At 42.8% G+C, this 23995-nt stretch overlaps 2 protein-coding genes across 27 annotated transcripts in view; one reads left to right on the top strand and one right to left on the bottom strand.

Annotated features, from left to right (window-relative positions):
- The window catches only part of Epb41l2 (erythrocyte membrane protein band 4.1 like 2), a 155883-nt gene extending 134957 nt beyond the window's left edge, over window positions 1-20926 (bottom strand). For all 26 annotated transcript variants that reach the window (XM_051175410.1, XM_051175422.1, XM_051175426.1 and 23 more), the window contains exon 1: window positions 20760-20926. The gene's annotated coding sequence lies outside the window, so the exon portion shown is untranslated. The remainder of the gene's footprint in view (window positions 1-20759) is intronic.
- On the top strand, window positions 20157-21164 carry LOC127215004 (basic proline-rich protein-like). The gene has a single exon (XM_051175308.1). The coding sequence runs from the start codon at window positions 20157-20159 to the stop codon at window positions 21162-21164; it is 1008 nt and encodes a 335-aa protein (XP_051031265.1).
- Window positions 21165-23995: the final 2831 nt, after the last annotated feature.

Genomic DNA, 23995 nt, shown 5'->3' with positions numbered 1-23995 from the left:
TATCATCACCATAATCAATCCTAGATGTATTAATAAAGATCTGCATGGTTCCTGCTATGATGCATTGTATCTGGTTATTAAAAACTACTGAAATCTTGATTCTGAATTCAATCAATTCTTCAGATAGACTTGACAAAAATATGGGATATAGAAGAGAGACCTAAATACAACATAGAAACAGTAAAACCAACTCACAAAAAGAAAGTTTTAGGAGAGATTGGATGACATCACATCTTTCTAACAAGTTCCCATCATGAGAAGGTAATGAAACTAGAAGGGGACTAAACTATTTCAAACTAAAAGAAACTAACTAGCAAAGGCAAGTGCTCCTTTGCAAAATTCTGGTTTAATAAGAACACCACAAAAGATACCATGGGAATGACTAGAGATATTTAAATATACCATAAATTTGATATTAGAGAATTTCTGCCAATTAACTTATAAAAATAGCAACACTGATGAAATGTGAAATTACCCTTTTCACAAATACATAATAAAGATGTGGACATGAAAGGCTCTCAGTTCCATAATTTAAATTACTTGAGTGAATGAAAAATACACATGAAAGTAATGTAATCACATAATGTAGCCAGGCAGTTAGTTATCTACCAATGGCTGCTAAAAACTATTAGGTAAATACCTGATATCCTTACATACCAGCTGAATCCCTCTGATCCATCTTCATTCCGGAAGACAGCGCCACAAGAATATCTTTTGTTCTTACAATGGTGTGTGTGTGTGTGTGTGTGTGTGTGTGTGTGTGTGTGTGCTGTATTGTGTGGTTACATAGATTTCAAGGATTGAACTCGGGTCATCAGGGTTGGGGACAAACCATGTCACCAGCCCTACTACAGAATCTCCCGATGAGCTGCAGTAAGGATAAATGGAAGAACAAAGGACAGACACACACACACACACCTCCCCACAAACTAACCTCAAGTCTCTGCTGATACTTACAGGAAAGTGAAAGACACAAGCATATTAAATATTACCACAAATGCTGATGCAATCAAGAAAGTAGAAGACACAGAAGTTCCCATAGAACAAAGAAGTTCCAACTAACAAACTAAAGAAAAAAGAAATAAGCTACATATTAAAATACTCAAGAGCTAGCCAGGCAGTGCAGGCATGTACCTTTAAATCCAGCACTTGGGAAACAAGGGCAAGTGGATCTCTGGGTTTGAGGCCAGCCTGGTCTAGTGAGTTCCAGAGCAGCCAGGGATACACAGAGAAAGCCTATCTCGAAATAAATAAATAAATGAATAAATAAATAAATATGAAAAAAGGGAAAAATTCAAAGGCCACAGCAATTAAATTAATATAAATATTACTCAGAAACAATATGAATAAGAACAGAGAAGGCTTAAGAAAACAACTAGACAAACATGAACCCTGAATATCTGACGACATTAAGGACAGCTCTTTAGATCTGGGGGTTGTTGCTATTTATTCTGAGTTTGAGTGGTCTGGGGGTTTTTGTTGCTGTTGCTGTTTTGGTTTGCTTTGCTTTGCTTTCTGAGCCAGGCTGGAATCTCACTTTGTAGTTCTGCTGGCCTGGACTGCACTGACCTAACACCCACCCACAGACATCAGCTGCCTCTGCTTCCCAGGTGTTGGGATTAAAGCTGAGCTCTTTAGATGTAATTGAGGAATTGTGGCTTTGATTTTTTTCTTCAGGTGCTTCTCCATAACAGATTTTAAAAAATGATGCCATGTCTGGTATTTGCTTTAAGATAATCCAGCACGGACTGCAGAAATTACTCCACAGTTAAAGCCCTAGATGCTCTTTCAGAGAATTTGAATGATTCCCAGCATATCAGGTAGCTCACAACTGCCTCCAACTCCAGAAGACACCTTCTTCTGAGAATATCCATACACATACAGCACAAACATAAGCAAATAAAAATAAATATTGGACTTTTGTTTGTTTGTTTGTTTGTTTTGGTGTGTGTTAAGATAATCTGGTACAAAATTAGGGGAAGATACATGGGTTCAGATGCTACAAAATCTATAGTTCTATGTTGATAATCAGATGGAAAATGGTGAAATTCATTCCTCTAGGCTTGTATATGCTTCCATTATAAAAAAAAAAAAAAAAGGAAAAGTACTTGTCTTAAAAATACAGGGACTGGAGAGATGACTCAGCAGTTAAGCGCACTGACTGTTCTTCCAAATGACTGGGGTTCAATTCCTAGCACTCACATGGCAGCTCACCACTGTGTGTAACTCCAGTTCCAGGGGATCTGACACTTCACACCAATACACATAAAATAAATTTAAATAAATCATATATAAAAAGACACTGTTAAGAAAGCATAATTACATTATCTTCGTCTATCATATAATTCCCTTCACCTGTTACCTAAAATGAGACAACCAAAATACATACTAGAACTAGCAAAGATTATCAGCAATATCAGCACTGATAAAGAAGAGGAGAGGGAGGAGTCTAACACGCGCTCCAGAGGCTCACTAGGAGCGCGTTTATCTGATTCCCTTACTTTAATCCTTTTACTCCCAACTGCCAAGAAAGAAGAGGGAAAAGGCAATTAAGGATCCATCCTTAGTGGGTGGGAAACTTACGCAACCAAACTGTCCCTGTCACTGACTGCTCTGTCTGTTAAGCATCTCACAGTAACTACAAGCCAGGCTTGTGGTCCACAGGACTACAAAGACAGCTGTGCTTTCTCCCTTTGTTTCCTGAAAGCAAAGCTAGACTAGAAACTCTTATGTAATTTGTGTTTGGATGTGGTGTTTCAGGAGATTACCTTCTCAAATCTGTAAGTGGTTCCATCTGCCGTTATGGGAAGTTTGGATTAGGCTGACTTCAGAAAATCTCAGCATCCTTACAACTGGTTTTGGAACACTCCTTGAGTAATATTAAGAAAAAACGTAAGCAGAGGGCTGGAGAGAAGGCTCAAATTGAGAGGACTGGCTGCTCTTCCAAAGGACTCAAACTTCAGGCACAGCACCTACACTGCAGCTCACAGCCGTCTTTAACTCCAGGCCCAGGATTTCAAGGCTGTCTCCCTGCTTCCACAGGCACTACAGACAAACATGCAGTCAACACACCAATACACATAAATAAAACTAAGGGTTAAGAATGACAAGGAAAGAAATACATGGGAGATGGCTCTTCCAGGGGACCTGGGTTCCAGCCCCAACACCCACCCCAGCAGCTCCCAACCTGCCGTAACTACAGTTCCAGAGCACCTGACACCCTCTTCTGGCCTCCACAGGCACTGACCATATATGTGGTACAGAAACATACATGCAGGCAAACACATTTATACTCAAAAATAATAATAAACCAAAAATTTTAAAGAAAACATAAAACAAAATATTGAGGGAAAAAAGGAACTGGAAACTAGTATTTTTAAAGTTTCTGCTTATTCCTACCAAGCTAAAAGGGCCAGAGGAATAGAGCACCCTACAGAGGTGAGAAAGACACCATATAAACTGTCACTTCAAACAAGTAAGTAACTGAAAGGAAATGCAACCTGTAAGTTAGAGAAAAGTGAAGAGAACTATCACTAATTTGGATTCTAATTCAAACAAACACTAGAACACTAGCCGGGCATGGTGGCACACCTATAACCCCAGCTCTCAGAAGCCTCCGTGTCTCAAGGTAACTGTTCTCCTTCTCAGCACTGCTGACAACACTTCTGAACAGCGCACTGCCCAAGGCCACTAACTTTTTTCTAGAATGACTGAGATGTTTCCTCTCCACATAGCTACTCTTAGCCCTGACACAAGGTGCCAAGTCTCAGTTGCTAGCCACAACATGTGCATGCCTCCAAAACCAGTAACACCTGGGAACTCCTATACTACAAAGTTTGGCTGCCAGAATGAGATGCAATCTTGATTCCTTCTGAAGCACAGCTTCTATGTAGGGCTGACTATACAGAAATACTAACAGGTTTATGATCCTCGATGATGCTGATCTTTTGTTTTTGTTTGTTGTTGTTTTTCAAGACAAGGTTTCTCTGTATAACCCTGGCTGTCCTGGAACTCACTCTCTAGACCAGGCTGGCACCGAACTCACAAAATCCTGCCTGTGTCTGCCTCAAGTGCTACCACTGCATTGATGCTGGTCCCTTCTTAACCACTGCTATTTTCTAAGCTCCACCAAGCACCATCAATTGCCCCAGTAAAGGCAAACTTTCACTTGAGTGGTGCTGGTCTCTTGTTCCTCACAGCTCAGTCTTCATTACCAGCTGACCAGAACCACACACTCTTAATTCAAAATAACACATAAATGGCCCCAGTAGAGTCTACGTCTCTCTGAAACTCTATAAACCACATCTCCATGGTCTGCCCTGCTCTTCCAAGCTCCCGTAGAATAGCCCACTGAGCTCTGAGCACTCAACTGTGAGCTTTTGTAGCGCAAAATACATATGTTCAGTTCTATTGTAGTAAACCCCACTCATGGTACCAATTTCCATCATAATTAGGGTTTCTGTCGCTATGATATATAAAACACCATGACCCAAAAATCACTTTGGGATAAAAGGGTTTATTTCGTCTTACAGCCTGTATGTGTGTAGCCCATCATCTGAGGAAGAGAGGGCAGGATCCCCTCATTTCAGGAGCGTGGATGCAGGCACTTGTGCAGAGGATGTGGAAGAGCACTGCCTGCTGGCCTGCTCCCCAGTGCGTGCTCCACCTGCTCTTACAGAGCTCTAGGTCCACCTGCCCAGGAGTGGGACTACACACAGGGCTGGGCTCTCCATCGTCAGTCACTAATTAGGAAAATGTCCCACAGGCTTGCACACAGGCTAATCTGAGAGAGAGAGAAGAGCCAGTAAAAGCCCTTTGCATATGACCCTGACAATCAACACTCAAGCCTCAGAACCCAAGGTGGAAGGAGAGGAACCCTGAAAGTCATCCTCAGATCTTCAAATGCATGTTGTGATGCATAAGTGTCTTGTCTTCTCTCTCTCTCTCTCTCTCTCTCTCTCTCTCTCTCTCTCTCTCTCTCTCTCTCTCCCTCTCTCTCTCTCTCTCTCTCTCTCCTTTCTCTCTCTCTCATACACAGAATAATCATGGTAATAATAAATTCTAAACTTGAAAAGAAATGGGAGATAACGTACAGACTACAAACGTCTGTGGAAGTCATTCCAGGCCACTTTTCACTTTATACTGAAGTGTTCTCAAGGAATGTATAATTGGAGAAACTCAACAACTCATTTCTATTTGCCTTGTTCATCTACTTTGAAGCATGGCAATGTACACAATTTATGGGGTTTCCCTATATCCGTCTACAAAATCTACATACCCAAAGGAGATTAGATCCCGTATTTCAAATTGACATCTGTGGGCCAGTAGGGAGATGGCTCAGCAGGTAAAGGCACCTGCTGCCAAGCCTAACAAAGCGATTCCAGTCCCTGGTGCCCCCGCCGGTGGTAGAAGGGGGAACTGACCTTCACATGCATGCTGTAGCATACACAGAGAGAAAACAAAATCACTATTCACAACCAAGAAACAGTAAGGCTACCTTAAATAACATGCTGTGTTGTTTTCAAAAACTTAAAGATTAGAATTTAAATGTTGCACCATAAAGAAATGTTTGAGATTAGATATATTGAACACAACTCAAATACTACACAATATACACATGCATCAAAATAGCACATGAAACTCACAAACATGTGCAGTTCTTATAGAACTTTCTGAGATTGCTTTTGTTTGGGCATAAAATCTCATGTCTAGAAGTCACAATCCCCCTGCCTCCACAAATATGTAGCACCACACTTGGTTTATGCACAACTGAAGACTGACCCCAGAACATACACACTAGGCAAAAACTACCAACAGAGCTACATACTCAGACCAGTTTTGTTTTTAAGTGTCATTTAAAAATAAACTTTAGGGCTGGGAAGATGGTTCAACAGTTAAGAGCACTGGCTGTTCTCCCAGAGGTCCTGAGTTCAATCCCCAGCACCCACATGGTGGCTCTCAATCTATAGTAGGAAATGATGCCCTCTTCCTTGCATAAAGGCATACATGCAAATACAACACTCATATACATAAAATAAGCCTTAAAAATTAAATAAATAAACAAACTAATTTGGAGCATGGGGGTATATACTTTTAATCTCTGCACTGAGGGAAGACACCACAGGATCTGTCAATTCAAGCCCAGCATGGTCTACATGGCAAGTTCCACTTTATGTGGTGAACGTTTATCTCAAAGGTAATTATAATAACAAATTTTAAAGTAAAAACTTCAGTAGGTGTTAGGGGATGGTGGTGTATACCTTTAATCCCAGCACACAGGGAGCAGAGACAGAGTTCTCTGTGTTTGAGGCCAGCATGGTCTACAGAGTGAGTGCCAGTGTGGCCAGGGCTCACCAGTGAAACCCTTTCTCAAAAAACCAAAAGAGGAAGAAAAAAAAAACCTCTGTAGTGAAAAAGAGATGGTCAATGTTAAGATTCCAGTTAATACCACCAAATTGCTTTCCTCTAAATTATTTTTCCACAGTTGCTAGAATGATAACCATGAAAGCTTTATCAAATATTTTACCAAAATCGTTCATCTATTTTTTTCATAAGGAAGGGCATTTTTAAGTAACTTTTACTACAAAGATAAATTAACAAGTCCCAAACATAAATTAGGACCATTCTCACCACAGCTGAGCCACTGATGAGAAATCAAACAGTAGCAGCAATGCCCTAGCCAGCACTGTCCTCAGTACTCAGTGCACTGAGACTGGAGCACGGGTCTACAGTCACTTCCTATGGGAGACAGCATGCAATTACCTTTTCTGTGAAGATTCTAAAGACACAGGACAAACTCATGACCAAGTCTGCAGCACTGGCTAACCACAGTCAATGTTCCAGTAATACATTTGCCGCTCCAAGGCACTCAACTGGAGACAAGATCTCACCATCTACTGGTCCTTTGGACTACTTACTGCCTTTACCAGGGTCTTTGTGACTTGTCAACATTCCAGATGACTCCACATTCCATTTCAGAGGCGGGCGGGGCTGGGAACCAGAGTGGGCAAAGGGGGAAAAGGACAAGGAAGTATCACATGTTTCTCTTGTCAGAATTTTCATCTGAAAAGCATTTGAAACTATATGTACATAGGTCATGATTTTACACACACACACACACACACACACACACACACACACACACACACACGACATAAAGGAAGAAGAGAAAATATCTGAGAAAGAGAAAGGTCCAGGTTGGTGTGAGGAAGGGAGACAGAAGGTAGTGGGAAGTCAAAGTACATGATATATTGAATGAGGAGCATATATGGTCAAGGTACTTGAATAAAAATATCTACAAAATCCATGACACTGTACAATGAATGCAGCTAATTATTTTCTAGGGTGGAAGATGAAGGGAAGTGGGACTAAGAACAAATTAAGATGATATGCTTATATGAAAGATCACAATGAAACCTATTACTTTGTATGTGAAATAAATATATATATATTAAAAGGTAGAAGTTGGGTGCACGTAATCCCAGTATTTATGAGGCTGAGGCAGGAGCATTACCAGTGAAAGACCAGCCTAAACTGCACACTGAGACCCTGTCTCAGGAAGATGGAAGCATTAGGAGACACTACTGGTCACAAACAACTCTCCCCATGCTTCCATAGTCCCTGTTCCCAGACATAATTCAAACCCGTGAGCGGAATCTCATCAACTGCTCTCAAGCTGCTGAATGAAACTCTCCTCCAGGGATCAAACGATTCCCTACTGCAACAGAGCAGGATTGGCTCAGGATAGTCAGGTGCAGACACAAACAGTCTGAAGGAGCTTACATAGTCTTCGGGTTAATATAGGACAGTATGCAGAACAGAGGCTCTCAAACAGCCTAGCTTCAAAGCCCTGCTCTGTCTCTAGTCAACAAAACAACCCCAGGAATTTTTAATTCTGTTAAGTTCCAGAGACTTGAAGGGCCTCAATTTTCTCACAGGATTCCTCCTACAATGATCAATTTCTACCCAACCGTGTTACTATAGGACTCAACAGTAAACACAAGTCCAGTGCCATGCCAGGCACACTAGAAGGGTCAAGCAAGGCCATCTGTTACCAGTGCTTGTCACCCAATGCCTTTACTAAGACACTGAGACTACGTGTAACTTACACTGTACACTGATATAAAGTAAGGGACTTCCAACATTAAGAAGCCCACTTAAAGGAGGAAAGCAATGCAGTATCAGAGACTATGAGCTGAAGCTTGCTGCCAATGACTGCCTGATCTCTAAGCCCAGAACATTTCTTTTAATTCTCACACAAACCACAGAACATCAAAGGACAGAAGGGAAGAAAAGGGGGGAAAACTCTAAAATAAACACAAGTTGGAGCCAGGGGAAATATGCATATACATAAACATAACCTTAATAATGTACTATCTCAGAGTGGGCCCCTTTGGTCAGAATGCAATATATGTGTGAATAATAAAAATAGGTCAAGTATGGTGGCACACACTTTTGATCCCAGCACTTGAGAGACAGAAACATGAGGATCTCTGTGAGCTTAAGCTAGCCTGGTCTACATAGTAAGTTCCAGGGCAACCAGAGGTACAGAGAGAGACCCTGTCTCAAAGAGAAAAATACATTACAATTAGATCTCTTCTACTGTGTCTTCAAGATCATTTAAGATTTCTCTATCACAGCTTATTTATTATATACTGTAGTCTGTTTCATTGTTTGTACTGGCTAAAGCATACACAATGCTATCTTCAGAGAAATTTGCTTTCAGTAAACACTCAGGTGTTTATTTCAAATGCACTGACAACTAAATATGTTATAAATGAACTACTTAAATACTCAAAAAAGAGTAAGTTATGAACATGAACTTTATACTCCATATAGTACTAACAGGGCTCCCATACTATTTATATAAGAAATTATATGATGTTTATGGGCAGTGGTGAGAGTCGGGGAGTAGAGCGGGAATACACCTCAAACACTACCAGACTATCACTGATAACTGCTAAAGTCATTTGGGCACAGGGGCTCCCTATTAATTCTCTCAGCTCATGAACATACTGTAAACTTTCTAAAAATGCAAAAAAAAGGAAGCAGAGAATGACATGTCAGCAATGTCTACAATCCCAGCACTGGAGTTGTGGATACAGGAGAGCAAGGGTTTGTTAAACCCTGCCTCAGCTAGAGATCAGTCTACATGGCATAAGACTGTCTCTGAAAAAAAAATTTACTTTCCCAAAACTGATAATACTACGGCGAGTACTACTCACAAAATAAAGACCAGCACATACATACATACATACACACACACACATATACATACACACACACAAATACACACACACACACATACACACACATACACACACATACACACATACATACACACACACATACATACACACACACACATACATATACACACACACACACACACACACACACACATACACACACACACACCGGCTTTAAAATTACAAACACACACAAAGAAAAAAGTCCTTAAAATGAGCCATCTTCCACTGCTGTCCTGCGTGCAGCACAGAGCAAGTAGCAAACAGGTCACAGATCCATAGAATGGCCTAGAATTAACCGGAGCCCACAGCACGGGGGATGAAAGTGAACTGTCATCGTGTAGGCAGAAGCCACATCTGTGGGCGCTGCACACGCACCAAACTGACATCTCTCCTCAGGGCTGAGAAGTTACAAATGCCCTCCACAGACCTCATTTTGCTTCCTGTTTCAAGCTGGGGGCATTCAGGGAGAAACCAGTGTTTTCACATCCCATGTGTGCTTAATTTAAAACAGACACGCTTGGCATTAGGAAGATAAAGACACCAGCTTTGCTGAGGTTGATTTAATGGCCATGTTCCAAAACCAGTTGTGATTACAAGTGCATAGGGAAACCTTGGTTTCTTCTTTAGACAGGCTCAAGTCATTACCTGACACTCTTAACTTTTCCTACACATAATTTTCATCCACTCTGTGGAGGGGAGGAAGTTTTTCTTTTCTTCATTAAGACAGGTGCATTAAAGGAAACTTTCCCAGGATGACGGTCACTGCGCTGCTTTTAGAGGACCAGGAAGAAGTGTAAGAGAATCATGACAGAGGAAGGCTCCCAAAGCCAGCTGACAACGGACGCTCTACATACCTCCAGGGCCGTGTTTGCTTCTCGAACACTTCTGAAAGCATTTGGCATCATTTTCCAGTAACCCCAGAGCACTAGACTTCCTTGTTTTTTCAGTAGTATTTCAAAACCTTGACACATTTATTGAGGTATTTTTGGAAGACCTCTGTTTGTCTACCTTCAGGGCTCATGATGCAAATATATGAAAGCTATAGGACAACCCTTTAGCTACAAGACTTGGCAGGCTTCCTGGGTCTCCAAGAAAATTCCAATTAGCTACTTTATGAGCAGCAAGAGTACGATGGGAAAGGGACAGCTCTAAACACAGGAGACTGGCCATGCCTGCCAGTCCACTTGTGACTTCCATTTAACCTCTTCCTGGCTTGCTATTCTCACCTGTCAGATCTACAAAACAGAACTTAAAAAAAAATTCCTAAAGTCAAATGACAAAATGTTCTAAAGATTTCTGTTGGAGAAAAACTTTAAAATTAACAGACACCAAACGAAAGAACAGAGGAAGCAAGCAGGGTAGTCCTATAATCCAGCACCAAGAAGACCAAGCCAGAGATTTGGGCTGCGCAGGGAGACCCTGTGGGCAAGAGGGAAGGGAAACGCGTGCAAGGCTGTCACTGTCAGCACCTAACTTTACACTACAACCAAAAGACAATGGATTGAATGGAAGCATGACCACAGAAATCTTTCCTGGAACCTACCCAGTGTGGCTTTTTTGAAGGGGTCTGGTTTTATGTGAAGCAGGGTTTCAGTAGCCAAAGGTAACCAAGAACACACTATGAAGCAAAAGATGAACTAGAACTCTGCCTCCATCTTCTCACTCCTGAGTGAGCACAGAACACGGGCTCTACACTGATAAACCTCTGAAACCCCCTGGGCATCTTAATAGGGACCACACACCTGCAGGAGTTAGCTCTTCCCCAGACAGCTGGGCCACACAGCCACTGCTACTGTACAATTTACCCAGAATCCCTTTTGCATCTCAATATTTCCAAAATCCATTCACAAACATCCTCAACATCCAAATTCACATTACTGTAAAAAGTCAGCAAATGGATAAAGAAACGGTTTTATATGGCTGCAATAAATCTGCATTAAGTACCACAATAATCCTCTGAATTTTAATCAATACAAACCCTAAATCCAGACAACTGAAGGCAGGTTAATTTTCACTTCCTTAGAAAATAAAACTAAGGTTAAAAACAAGGCGAGCTAGGGGTTGGGCAGTGCACACCTTTAGTCAGGAGCCTGAAGCAGGAGAACCACTGAGAGTTCAAGGCCAGCCTCGGCTAAAAGGGGAGGGGAGGCAGGCCAGAAGGAGAGATGTTCGAGCAGAACTGGAGAAAATGGAGAGCACATGGACAAAGCTTCTGACGCAGGAACACAAGTTGCAACCTGAATTACTGTTTTGGTGGGAGGCAAAAGGAATGAGGGCTGAAGTTCCATGCACATTAGGTATCTCTGAGGGCCTCAAGTCTAACACAGAGCTAAGAGGGCGAACTATGTCTCCGCACTTTGAGGGAAAGTAATCACTAGCCTGGAAACCTACCCAACTGTAAAAGCAGTCAACTGAAAATGGAAGGGTATTTATGACACACCCAGGCCTTAAGAAACTGACATCCCTCCCACTTACACCTTCTTGAACAACTGCTAGTTAAGTTCCTATGAAACCAGAATTAAATCAAGAAAGGGACATGGAGCACAGGAGACAGAACCCAGGAAGAACGATGCTTAGAAATTCCCAAAGTGCAGTTAGCTACACAGAGGTTCCAGAAATAAAGTCTGGGATGACAGAATAACCCAAAAAATGGGGGAAGGAGGGACCAAGGAGATCATCAGTAATGTGCTTACTGTACAAGCCTGAGGATCTAAATTCAATCCCTAGCACCCACACAAAAGTCCAGATCTGGTGACACCTACTTATAATCCCAGCACTGGGAGACAGGCGGGTCCCTGGAGCTCCCTGGTCAGTCTGGTCTAATGTGCAAGTTCATGGCCAAGAGAGAGACCCCATCCACAAAGTAGACAAATCCTGAGGAATACCACCTGAAGCTGACCTCTAGCTTCCACAGGCACAGATGTACACCTGCACACACACACACACACACACACACACACACACACACACACACACACACGAGAGAGAGAGAGAGAGAGAGAGAGAGAGAGAGAGAGAGAGAGAGATCTAAAATGAAATTGAAAAAATTGTTTTATTTTGGAGCCTAACTTCAGGAAATTTATTTATTAACTTTTAAGATTTACTTATTATGTATAATGTTCTGCCTACACGTCAGAAGAAGTCACCAGATCTCGTTATAGATGGCTGTGAGCCATCATGTGGTTGCTGGGAATTGAACTCAGGACCTCTGGAAGAGCAGCCAGTCCTCTTAACCTCTGAGCCATCTCTCCAGCCCCAACTTCAGGAATTTTATAGCTTTCAACATAGCTGAACTAAGGGCTGACATCAAGAAAACCAAACAAATGAGGCAAAAACAATCTTTAGGATAATGCATAAAAGACTGCTTTAAAAAGTATTTTTAATGCCAGGCATTGGTGGCACACACCTATATTCCCAGCACTTGGAAGACAGAGGCCAATTCAAGACCAGCCTGGTGTCTACAAGAGCTCCAGAGCCACAGAGATACTGTCTCGAAATATGTATGTATGCATGTATGTATATAACCAACACTTGACATGGTTCATCTTTCTAAGATGAAGAATGGAAAGAGTGTGGGTCTGTGTGAAAAGAGATTAAACAAGCTAACTCTAAACAAAATGTAAAGTAAATAGGTATATAGTAAATAGGTATATTATTTATATGTACAAGAGATGGGAGTGGGGAGACACCAGCAAGACTGCATAGGTCTCACAAGTGGTGTGAACTATCCATGCACAAAAATACCTCCATATGAGCCAAGGAAACCAGACAGTGGCTATTAAATGCCTGGGAAACCAAATTCTTGACTTCCAGCATGTCCTGTCCCCTTAAAAAATGAGACAAGAATTTAACAAATAGTAAAAATGAAAAGTATTTCATCAGTTTTTCAAAAGTCAAAAAACATAATTGTGTTACTTGGAGACCAAACACACCAGAAAACAAACTAAGAAGTATTGAAAGGAGTGGCCTCTGGGGACCTAAAAGTTGTGAGGAAGACTTAGGGCACAGGTCCGCCTGTTTCCCTTGTGTCCCTAAAGCACGCCTGACCTTCTAAATCATGTGAGAGTGCTCTAGAGAGTGCCACTTCCACTGTAAATTAAACAGCAAAACGTGTAAAACCACATCAAAGAAAGAACTGGCTGGGAAGAGGAGAAAGACACACTTTATTTTTGTTGTAAACCCTGGCACATTTTGCTAATGCTGGAAAAACAGTTGAGGAGCATTACATGAAAGGCAAGATGAAGGTCATTCCCCACTGAGTACGGAGCAAGCAAGCAGCCCTGGTTTCAATCACAAAAGAAGTAAAAACCACACAACCTAAAGTAGTGCTCAATCATGCTACACTTGTTACGCAGTGCTTCAAGATCACACCTTAGGGAAGAAATGAGGGGCACAAAACCAGCCACAAAAGCAAGCCTACCTCCTCCAAAAGCCAGATGCTGAAAATGCAACAAACTCCCAGAAGAGGGCACCAGCTCTCATAGACGGTTGTGAGCCACCATGTGGTTGCTGGGAATTGAACTTAAGACCTCTGGAAGAACAGGCAGTGCTCTTAACCGCTGAGCCACCTCTCCAGGCCTCAAGTACAACAGTTCTTAAGAACAGCATTAAAAAACTTACTGACCCTGTTGTACAAAACTAACATTCAGCCAACATGTACAGAGTGCAGTGAGTAACTCATTGAATTCTCAAGCAGGACCTCTGTAAAATGGAGTAGCATGTATACCAGCTACTCCAAAGGCTTAGGGATATGAACATGTATAAATATAGCCCAAAACAGCCTACTTGTTTTCTGACTGAGTTTTTCTGGAACTTCCTTCTAACATGCCACTGATTATGGATGCTTTTGCACTATACTGGGGGAATATATGTCTGCAGGTGTATTTCACACATAAAACAATGTACTGCATTTTAGTGGGTTGTTTGCCAGAGTTTAAACGATTGGCAAGACATCCACTTAGTATGAATCTTATTACAAGTTTACTCCAACTACAGAGAGAAGACGCTGTGACACAGCATATGCAAACATTTTATACTCAGGATCTGTTGCCTCTGGCAACACTACAAAAAGACTACATTCTCCCTGCATTGCTGAAACCAGATCCCAAGAGCTTTACCACGTATACACTACTTTGTGCATTATTTTAAAAGATGGACAAGAGTAAGTCAATGGTCTTGTAAAAAGTTCAAAAATTCTAAAGGTACTGTACTAAAAATAGTTTTTAAAAAACATTTTAGTCATAAGAAATTCTAGCCTCATATCAAAATGCATTTCCACACAGATAACTGGTTCCTGACTACTGAAAAAAAAATGAAAATGTACTTACCACATAGTCACAAGCAATCCACTGGGTCATTTCATAACAACACTTCTCACAGATGCCAGGCACTATGTGAGGCATTTTATAAACACTGCCTCATCTAATCTCATATCATTCTATGAGATAAATGTGATTTTCTCACACACACACACACACACACACACGGACGCACGCACGCACGCACACACACACACACACACACACCATTAAAGACATGGCTTTGTGAAATAGTTTGCTCAAAGTCCCAGGCAGAGCGGCAGCCTAGCCAACAGCTAATAGCACATCGTTAGTGACCACGGGAAGTTTCTAAGGAAATACAAGCAGTCATTAAGCTCACAGGTAAGAACATAAGTGGCTAAGATTGTCTATCAGAATTGGGTTTCACCTTGACAACAGCACAAAAGGGCTCACCTAAAGAACTCAATGGAAAGGAAGTAAGCACAATCAAGGGGAGGAGGAGGCAAGTAAGTGATAGAAGTATGATAGCCTAGCTGAGACACAACAGGATGTCTCTGAAGACTGTAGTGTCCTAACCTCCGGACATTTAAGAACTAGGTCTGGGGGTATAGCCCTGCTGCTACAGTGCATGCCAGGGGTTCAATCCCCAGCACCACATAAATGGCTGCTCAAAGTCCTCTGCAGATCCATACCAAGTTCAAGGTCAGCCTTGTCTACAAATGATTACTTAGAAAATAAGAATTAAAGCAGATCAGCAATTTGAAACCTTTTATGAACCCCCAAATAATCTCGTATTTCTTTCTCCGTGTTCCCCCTCAATTCTCGGTAACCTCTTTCATGTACTCATTCACCAAAACGTAACTCACACACAAACACAACCTAAGTTTTTGACTTGCTACAGTTGGAGGCATATGCCAAACAACACAGTCTCATTAAAACTTCCTAAAGGCAAGAGTAAGAAGTAAATCATGCCTAAGCTTCCTTCTGACCAAGTTTAGGGAGGTGTGTTGTGTTCGTGTGTGTTCGTGTGTTCTTAAATACATTATGTGGGGGGAAAAAAGCACAGTGGCAAAATACAAAATTACATTTGATTGTGTTCAAACTACTAAGATGTATACTGGTTGAAGACTGAGGATTCAAGGGAAAAGTAAACTCAGCACTGTTGTTGCAATTCTGTTGGGTTCAGCTCCAAAGTTCATCCAGTGATCTAGGAATCTGAATTCAGGGTTTGAAAAGGATGAGTAGACAGTTGATAATTGAACCTATATGCTATATGCCACATTTTCTCTATTCTGCCTTCTCTTATAGGCCATTTTTAAGCCACCCAAAGGGTGCTAAACAAAAAAATGTGCTAAAATTAAAAAAAAAATAAGAGTTATCTGAATGAAACATACTAAACAGTATGGAAAATATTAAGTCAATTTGCATCTTGGGGAAAAAAACAAGAATATGAATGTACTGATAAACTACAAAGGTCTGATCTGGTATCTGAGATTACTTAAAAAAAGGAAAATTCAGGAAACCTCTTTTTTTTTTTTTTTTTTAATTCTTGTTAAAATAAATGCTATTCCTCAAACCAGGGAAACGGTAATATAGATGATTTACAGTTGTAGACATAGAAAACACACATCTAAAAAACCTACAGACCCCAAACCAATCAAAAGAACAAGGAGAAACTATATCCAGAATTTTTTTTAAAGCAAGTCCACTTTATTATTTATATGTTTCTTCATAAACTATGACCAATTTCTATAAAGTCAACTCATGCTTCCAAAGTACCCAACTGACATGCCAGTATTTAAGAGATGGAAACAAGAAGATCAGGAGTTCAAAGCCAACCATAGCCACATAGTAGGTTCAATACCATCCTGAGTTGTATGAGACCCTGGGGTTTTTGTTGTTGTTTATCACTTTGTTTTGTTTTGTTTTTGAGGCAGGGCCTTTGTACATAGGCCTGGCTATACTGGAATTCACAATGTAGACCAGGCTGGCCTTGAACTCACAGAAATCTGCCTGGCAAGCACCACTATACCAGAGGAGACCCTGTTTTTTTGTTTGCTTAATATACTACAGAAGGATGGTGAGATGACTCAGCAGTTATGAGCCTTTGCTGCTGCTCTTGTCCAGGGTCCAGTCTGATTTTAACTTCCCTGGGGATTACAACCACTGTAACGCCAGTTCCAACAGAACTAGCATAGCACCCTTTTGGCCTGGTGCACATACATATACACAGACAAAATAATCACACACACACGAAATAAACCTTTAAAAATATGCAAAAAAAGGTCCAGTGAATTAATTTTTCCACTAGTGAGTATAATATAAAGATTCCCCATCTATCAAACATATGTAAAATATGTATGTGTGTTGTGTATGTGTATTCCCTTCTACCTCACACAAAATATACTAACATACTTTATAGGAAAAAAAAAGTCCTTAAAAAGTTGTTCCATGGAGCCAGGTGTTGGTGGCACACTCCTTTATTCCCAGCACTCAGGAGGCAGAGGCAGGTGGCTCTCTGTGAGTTTGAGGCCAGCCTGGTCTACAGAGATAGTTCTAGGACAGGCTCCAAAGCAATACAAAGAAACCCTGTCTCAAAAAATCAAAAAAAAAAAAAAAAATGTTGTTAACTGTCAATTGTTTCTAGACATATTAGAGAAGGGTTTTTCAAATAGCCTTACTATAAACTTCTAAGCAATTGCACTATTAATAGGTACTGTGGTAGCCATATCCCCACAGTTAATGAAACAAAGCAGTCATTCGATCTTAGATTTTAGTTTGGGACATTGCCCAGATGGACAAATGATAGAAATCTTATGAATATCAAGTTACTGGTTCATGTCAAAACAAGGCCTTCCCAAAGGATGCTCTGTCTACAATCTGTGAAGGACCCGTTTACTGGGGTCTTCCAAAGACGCTAGAAAGGTCTGCGTGTGTGGAGGGCAGAAGGGACAGGGCTAAGAGCAAATTTGCTGACTATTCAAAGTTCATCCCTGAGATTGATCCCAAGCATCTATAACAGAACAGTAAGTTAGGGTTTGGTTAATATCTGCTGACTATGGAAGCCAGAATAAATATTTACTTGAGGCATTTAAATGTACCCAGTGGTTAGGTACAGCGACTCCAGTCTGGGGAAAAAAAAAAAAAAAGAAGAAGAAGAAGAAGCAAGTCTAATGGAACTCTTTCTAAATAAAGGTGGGGTGGAGGAGATAGGCACATTTCCTTTGTTTTCTCTAATCAACAATCCAGACTTCAGAAAGGCATCAAGCCAGTTGGTGGTATTGATCTCTAAAAACTTTTGCTGCCCCCCCCCAAAAAAAAAGATAAAAGAAAAAAGGAAAAAAAAAAACTAGCAATTTATAATTTCAAAATGTCTACCCACAGCTACCTCCATTCAAAAAAAAAAAAAAAAGGCCAGAATTTACTGTGGAAACAGAAACAAAAATCAAGCCTTCAACTACATAAAATATGAACACCACATTCCTAAATAAAATGGCAAAGACACCTTTGTAAGTCACTACCCACAGCAACATGAGGCAGTGATTCAGAGCAGACTAAATGTTAAGCATAACTACACAGAATTACTAGTTACAGATAAAATTTACCAATAAATATTTTGGTTGAGGACTGCTTTGTCATCTTCGTAAGTATTTTTAGTTGAAAGCATATGTTTGGATAGCCCACGTGGTCATGATTCTGATTTTTAAATATCTATGTTTTACATTCTGGTCACTGGTTAGGTTTCTAAGCTCAAATCTTTAGAACTGGTAATTTGGAAAGGGTAAACCACAGAACATTATATTAAAAAGCAGAAGACATCAAGCTCACCAACTCAGGTCAGCAAAGCCAAGCTGGAAGAGTCAGAACTCTCACAAATCTAAAGATGGGCCTCCCTGGTCCAGAATCACATCTAACAAGAAATGTACATGAACAAAATGTCCTAAAGCCATTCCTCAAGGTACAGCAAGACTTACTTACTTTTCTTTCTTTCTTTTTTTTTTTTTTTTTTTTTTTTTTCCTCTCTCTCTCTCTCTCTACAGCTTTGGAGTTGGAGCATGTCCTGGAACTCCCTCTGTAGACTGGCCTAGAATTCAAGAGATCTGCCTGGGCCACCACCGCCTGGCTTGAGTTTCCTTACTTTTCTATCTGTAGTTATTTTGGGGTGGGTGGTGGGCATCCATTCAAATTCTTCCCCTAATGCTCTAAATGGGCTTCTTTCAAATTGGATCTAAAAATGCATACTTTAAATATCCATAATCAATTATTCTGAAACATCCCATAGCAGTTTGCATTTTTTTACAGAAATACCAAAAACAAATCTATGAAGATGAGTTATGTTACATGATGGCATTGCTTTTGATTCTTTTAAACAATCCCCATCTAATTTAGACTTGAAGAGCTTTGAGGGTTGGTAGCTCAATCAATCGGTCCACACATTTTTTTTTCCTTGCACCCAGTGTCGATTAAAGAACTGTATGACTAGGTCTTTCTTAAAGGGGGAGGGGTGTGCTTTAAAAGGAAAGAAACTGTTCTCTCCTATTAATGAGCAACCTCTTTCTTGTTCTCAGCAGTCAGTTTGCACACAAGACCACTACTGACTTGAGTGGGAATTCTGCCTGAGAAGTGAGGGAACACACAATAGGATTAAATTAGCAAAAAACGCCACACCATTGCTCTAAGCCACTGCTATTCCTCCAGTTCTCTAAACGCCTCCAAAGAGCAACATGTGACATGTGACAGTGGCTCTCAAAACTGAATTGTAGAAATGATCGCGCTACCCCTGACAGGTGACACAGCTTCTCTCTTTAAAAGTCAGGTCAAACTAGCAGCCTGATGAGAGAGTTGCTGACCCTTACCAAGAGCCAGGGTCACACTGCAGTGCAGCCCCTTCAGTGGCTGCAAGAGCAAATCCGAGATTTCTCATAGGAGCCTGCAAGCAAACGAAATAGTACGACGCACCACTCATGCCCCCAGGAAAACCTGTATAAATATTGAGAATTCTCAACCCCATCTCCCACAGCCAAAAAAAAGGATCAAGTTTCCCTCAAATCCAAGGGGATGTCTGACAGGGTAGGCTAAAATGCTGTCAACGCAGTGTTATCAAGAGATAAAACATACACCCACAAAATAGTAACAAAACAGGAAAGACTGAAGAAAGATTAATAGAAAACTGTGACAGTAGTTTGTTGTTGTTTTTAGCTAATCACAGTAATTAGAACATACTGCCCTGCATCCGACATTTCACATGCTAGAAAGTTCAAGTAACAGAGAAAACCCTGCTTCTGAATGGAGAAAACACATTCACAACTCCCCCGGGTTCTACTTTCCCTACCACCCACCCAGGGACCTTAAAAAAGAGGGACAGCTGTTAAGGTGTCAGAGATTTACTGAATGGAAGAGATTTAATGAGGGGCTTCCTCGGTTTGTACAGAAGGCTCCACACAGAGACCATTCCCCAAAATAACAACACTGTGGGCGGGAGCTCTTCTAACTTCACCAAAACCAAAAATCAATCACTCAATAAATAAATAAATAGGAAGAAGAAAGAAAACAACAACAACTTGGCCCCGCCAGAGGCTGGGATCCAGGGACACTTAATGACTAATGTCCCTCGCAGACGTCTGGGATGGAGGGTGGGGGTCCCCGGACGCCAACCTCCACACCAGCGGGCTCCGCTACTTCGTGCAGCGCGTCCTTTCCCTGCAGCGCACCTAAGCTGCTCCCATCCCTCCGCCCGCCAGCGCGCAGGAGAAAAGGAAGCCATCCGCGGCTGGATGGCCTGGTGTCGGAGCTGGAAGGCTCGCCGCAGAAAACGTGCGTGCCGGCCCCCAGCTCCCAGACCGCGCAGCAGGCGGCGGCGGGGGCGGAGGGTCGCCCGCGTGGGCCCGACCCCGCGGCGCGCGTGGGGCTGGCGCAGCGCCCTCCCCGACTCCCGCAGAGCCCGCGCGCCCCCACGGGCCCGCGTCCGGCCACCCCGAGCCCTGGCCCTCCCCGGAGGGCGCCGGCGCGGCCGAGCCCCGCGCCCACGATGGAGTCGCATGCCTGGGCTGCGACCCCGGGGGAGCCCGGGGACGGTGCCGCCGTCCTGGCGGGGAGGCAGAAGGGCCCACGGCCGCCCCCTCCCCCGCCCGGGACAGCCGCGCCGGGCTTCCTGCCGGGGTCGGCTTCCCGCCTGCAGCCCGAGGGGACGCCGCCCGCCACCGCCCGCCCAGCCCGCTCGCCTCCTTACCCGGACACCGCCCCTCTCGAGCCTGCTCGCCCCGGGACACGTCCCGCTTCAGCCCCGGCCGCCGGCCCTCCGCGTCCGCCGCCTCCACCCTCCGCCGGGTTTCAAATTGAAATTCCCTGGCTGGGGCCGTCAGAGAACTCCAGGCGCAAGCCCCGCCCCCTCCTGGCGGAAGCCCCGCCCCGCATCCCCCGCCCGGCACGCCCCGGGCGCGGAAACCCCCGCGGGCAGGCCACGCCCCCGCGGGCAGGCCACGCCCCCGGCGCCGGCTGGCGTGGGAGGGGGGCCTCCCCGAGGGGTTCGCGCGGCTCCCAGGCCCGGTGCCCCGCCGCAGGGGCCGCTTGCGCCCTCAGAGCGACCCTGGAGATAATGATGGCCAGTGCGTGTGTGCGAGGCGTTCTTTCTTAGAATCCTGGCCTTAAATGCCCTCGCAACTTCTGAAAGTTCTTTCTTCAAAGTGCTTTCACTGCCTAAACCTTCGCCGGGTGCCTATTTCGTGGCAGACAGTAGAGCAGGTCCAGGAAACCGAATAAGGAAAGCTGCGTCCCCCTCGGTCTCCAGTGAAAGAAGCGCTTTCACAGGAAAGGCTTGAAAAGGAACCATTTATTCTTCCTGTGGGAGAGGCAGGAGAGAGTGGGCAAACCCGCTGGAGGAGAGGAGCGTTGATGCTCAGCCTTAAGAGTCAGGATTTCTCCAGGCAGAGGCTTGGAAACCTAGGAAGCAAAGTATAATGGGATGAGGCAGTGTCAAAAAAAAAAAAATCTAACGGGTCAAACCATGGCAAGTTTTACACACACACACACACACACACAGACGGAGACAGAGAGAGACAGAGAGAGAGAGAGAGAGAGAGAGAGAGAGAGAGAGAGAGAGAGAGAGAGAGAGAGAGAGAGAGAATGTACCCTGGGTCTTTTGTACAATTAGACCTCGATCTCTTAGTCTACTTATTTCATCTTTCCTTAGCATTGCATGTCAAACTGTCAGCGTCAACTCAATACCTCCAGCATCCAGTCATGTTCCTCTAGTCATTTGCTTCCTCCCACCTCTAATAAAATCTTTAGTGATTCACCTTTGCCAAAGTCACCTTTTCTTTCCTAAACATCGTAAAATTAACAATATCAAATTAACCCTGGGGAGCAATGCCTGGCGTGTGGATGGCACTTTCTAGGTAACAACACACACTCATGTATTTTATCAGTTGGTTCTGGCTTGGGAGGGGAGCCTCACAATAACTATGAAAGAGCCAGAGAGGGTATTACCTTTACTAAATCAAAAAGGAAAGAGTAAGGGAAATAAAGTTACTAAAGTCATTCTCAATAAATAACAAAATTATTGCAGTAGTGGCTAGCGTGTGTTGTGTGACCAGACACCTGAGCTGATTTCCTCAATTGCAGTCCCAGACACTGAGCACACAAAGTAAGTTTGATAAGGTGTGTGACATGTCCTGGAATCCTAATTACGTACATTTCTAATGAAGAAGTACTGGGAATTTATGTTCACTTCTGTTGCTTTGAGGAAAAGCCTGAGATAAGTAACCTAGAAGAGTTACTTTAGCTTACAGTGCCATAGGTTTCTGTCCACAGCCACTCAGCCCTTTGCTGTGGGTAGGTGTCAAGTCATCCTGGTAGGGGACATATTCAGCAAAACTACTCACCTCCATCATGGAATCGCAGCAGTCAAAACTGAGAGACTGCGGTCTTAATGCACCCTCCTCTGATGTACCCTGAGTTACCAAACTTCCACCAGCTAGGCCCTACTTGCAAAAGGTTTCCACCTCCCCCACAACACCATCAACTGGGGACCGCACCTTTCAGCACACTCCACATTTAAGACCTCCACCACAGATTTCATGCATTTATGCTCCTTGAAGCAGCTGTCATAAACCTGATTTAAAAAAAAAAAAAAAGCCTCAGGACTCCTTATTTCCACAGACCTTGAAACTAATATTTGCAATTTTGATTCCATGTTAAGAATAAGTCGAATAAGCTATTTTCATTTGTGTTTGTTATGACAGACACTCGATGTGTCGACAAAGCTGGCCTAGAGTTCCTGGGTTTAAGTGATCTTCCTACCATGTGTACTAAGACTACAGTTTCATACATAGCACTGAACATAATCTGGTAAGTTTGAGGGCCCATAGATCTTCATACACACAGCTGGAGAGGTGGCTTCGTAGTGAAAAGTATTGCTGCTCAACCAGAAAACCTGAATTCCGTCCTAACAGCCAGGTAACCAGGCCGACATAGGATCACAGGTGCTTAGAATCCTAGCACCATGGGGACAGACACTGAGGGGTCACGGAGGCTTGCACACTACCAGCCTAGGCCAAAACACAAAAGGACCAAGCTCAGAGAAAACCCCTGTGTCAAAGGACTAAGACTGAAAATGATAGAAGTGTCAGTTGCAGATGAGTGATTTTTCAAATACCAATGCTAAATAGCAAAATGAACATACATGTAGTAATAAAATATAATATTGCTATTATAAAAAAAAGACATTGCTGTGGCATTCTCTGCTGCACTATATAAATCATTCCTATGTGCTTTTTCCCCCCAGAGGGAGAGGTTGAGACAAGGTATCAAGATCTTAGGTTGATGTTCTGGATAGTTTTATGTCAACTAGACATAAAATGTCCCGTCCCCGTCCGCAAGCCTGGGTGCAAGCATTTTCTTCACTGATGGTTGGTATAGGAGGGCCCAGCTCACTGTGAGCAGTGCCACCCCTGAGCAGACGGTCCTCCGTGCTGTAAGAAGGCAGGATGAGTCCGCCATGAGGACCAAGCCAGGAAGCAGTACCCTCCACAGCTCTGCTTCAGTTCCTGCCTCGGGGGTCTTGCCTTGACCTCCCCCAGTGATAGACTGTGATGGGAAAGTGAAAACGAGTAAGTTATTTCCTGACTTACCTTTGGCCTTGATGTGTTTTTAATCACAGCAATAAAATGCTAACTGAGACAGTAGCCCCTGCTGGCTCTGAGTTTGCTATGTAGCAAAGGTTACCTCCATTTTTCCACAAGTTGGAAGTATAGGCAAGTGCCACTGGACCCAGCACTATGCCACTTTTAAAGAATATTAATAAGATAATTATATCTATAAATGGACTTAGCTTGAAGAAATCATTTAAGGATATTAAACAGTTATCACCAAATAAGTAATAATGTGTATGCATGAGAGAAAAAGAAAGGGACAGGGGAAGGGAGAGAAAGAGAGAGAGCACTAGGCTGGCCTCTACCTGGTAGAAAA

The sequence above is a fragment of the Phodopus roborovskii genome, unplaced genomic scaffold (assembly GCF_943737965.1).
Source record: "Phodopus roborovskii unplaced genomic scaffold, PHOROB, whole genome shotgun sequence".
NCBI lineage: Eukaryota > Metazoa > Chordata > Mammalia > Rodentia > Cricetidae > Phodopus > Phodopus roborovskii.
The sequence above is the reverse complement of the archived record's forward strand: the minus strand, read 5'-3'. Positions and strand labels throughout refer to the sequence as shown.

Coding starts and splice junctions, on each gene's coding strand:
- LOC127215004 (XM_051175308.1), top strand. CDS start 20,157: ATGGAGGGTGGGGGTCCCCGGACGCCAACCTCCACACCAGCGGGCTCC.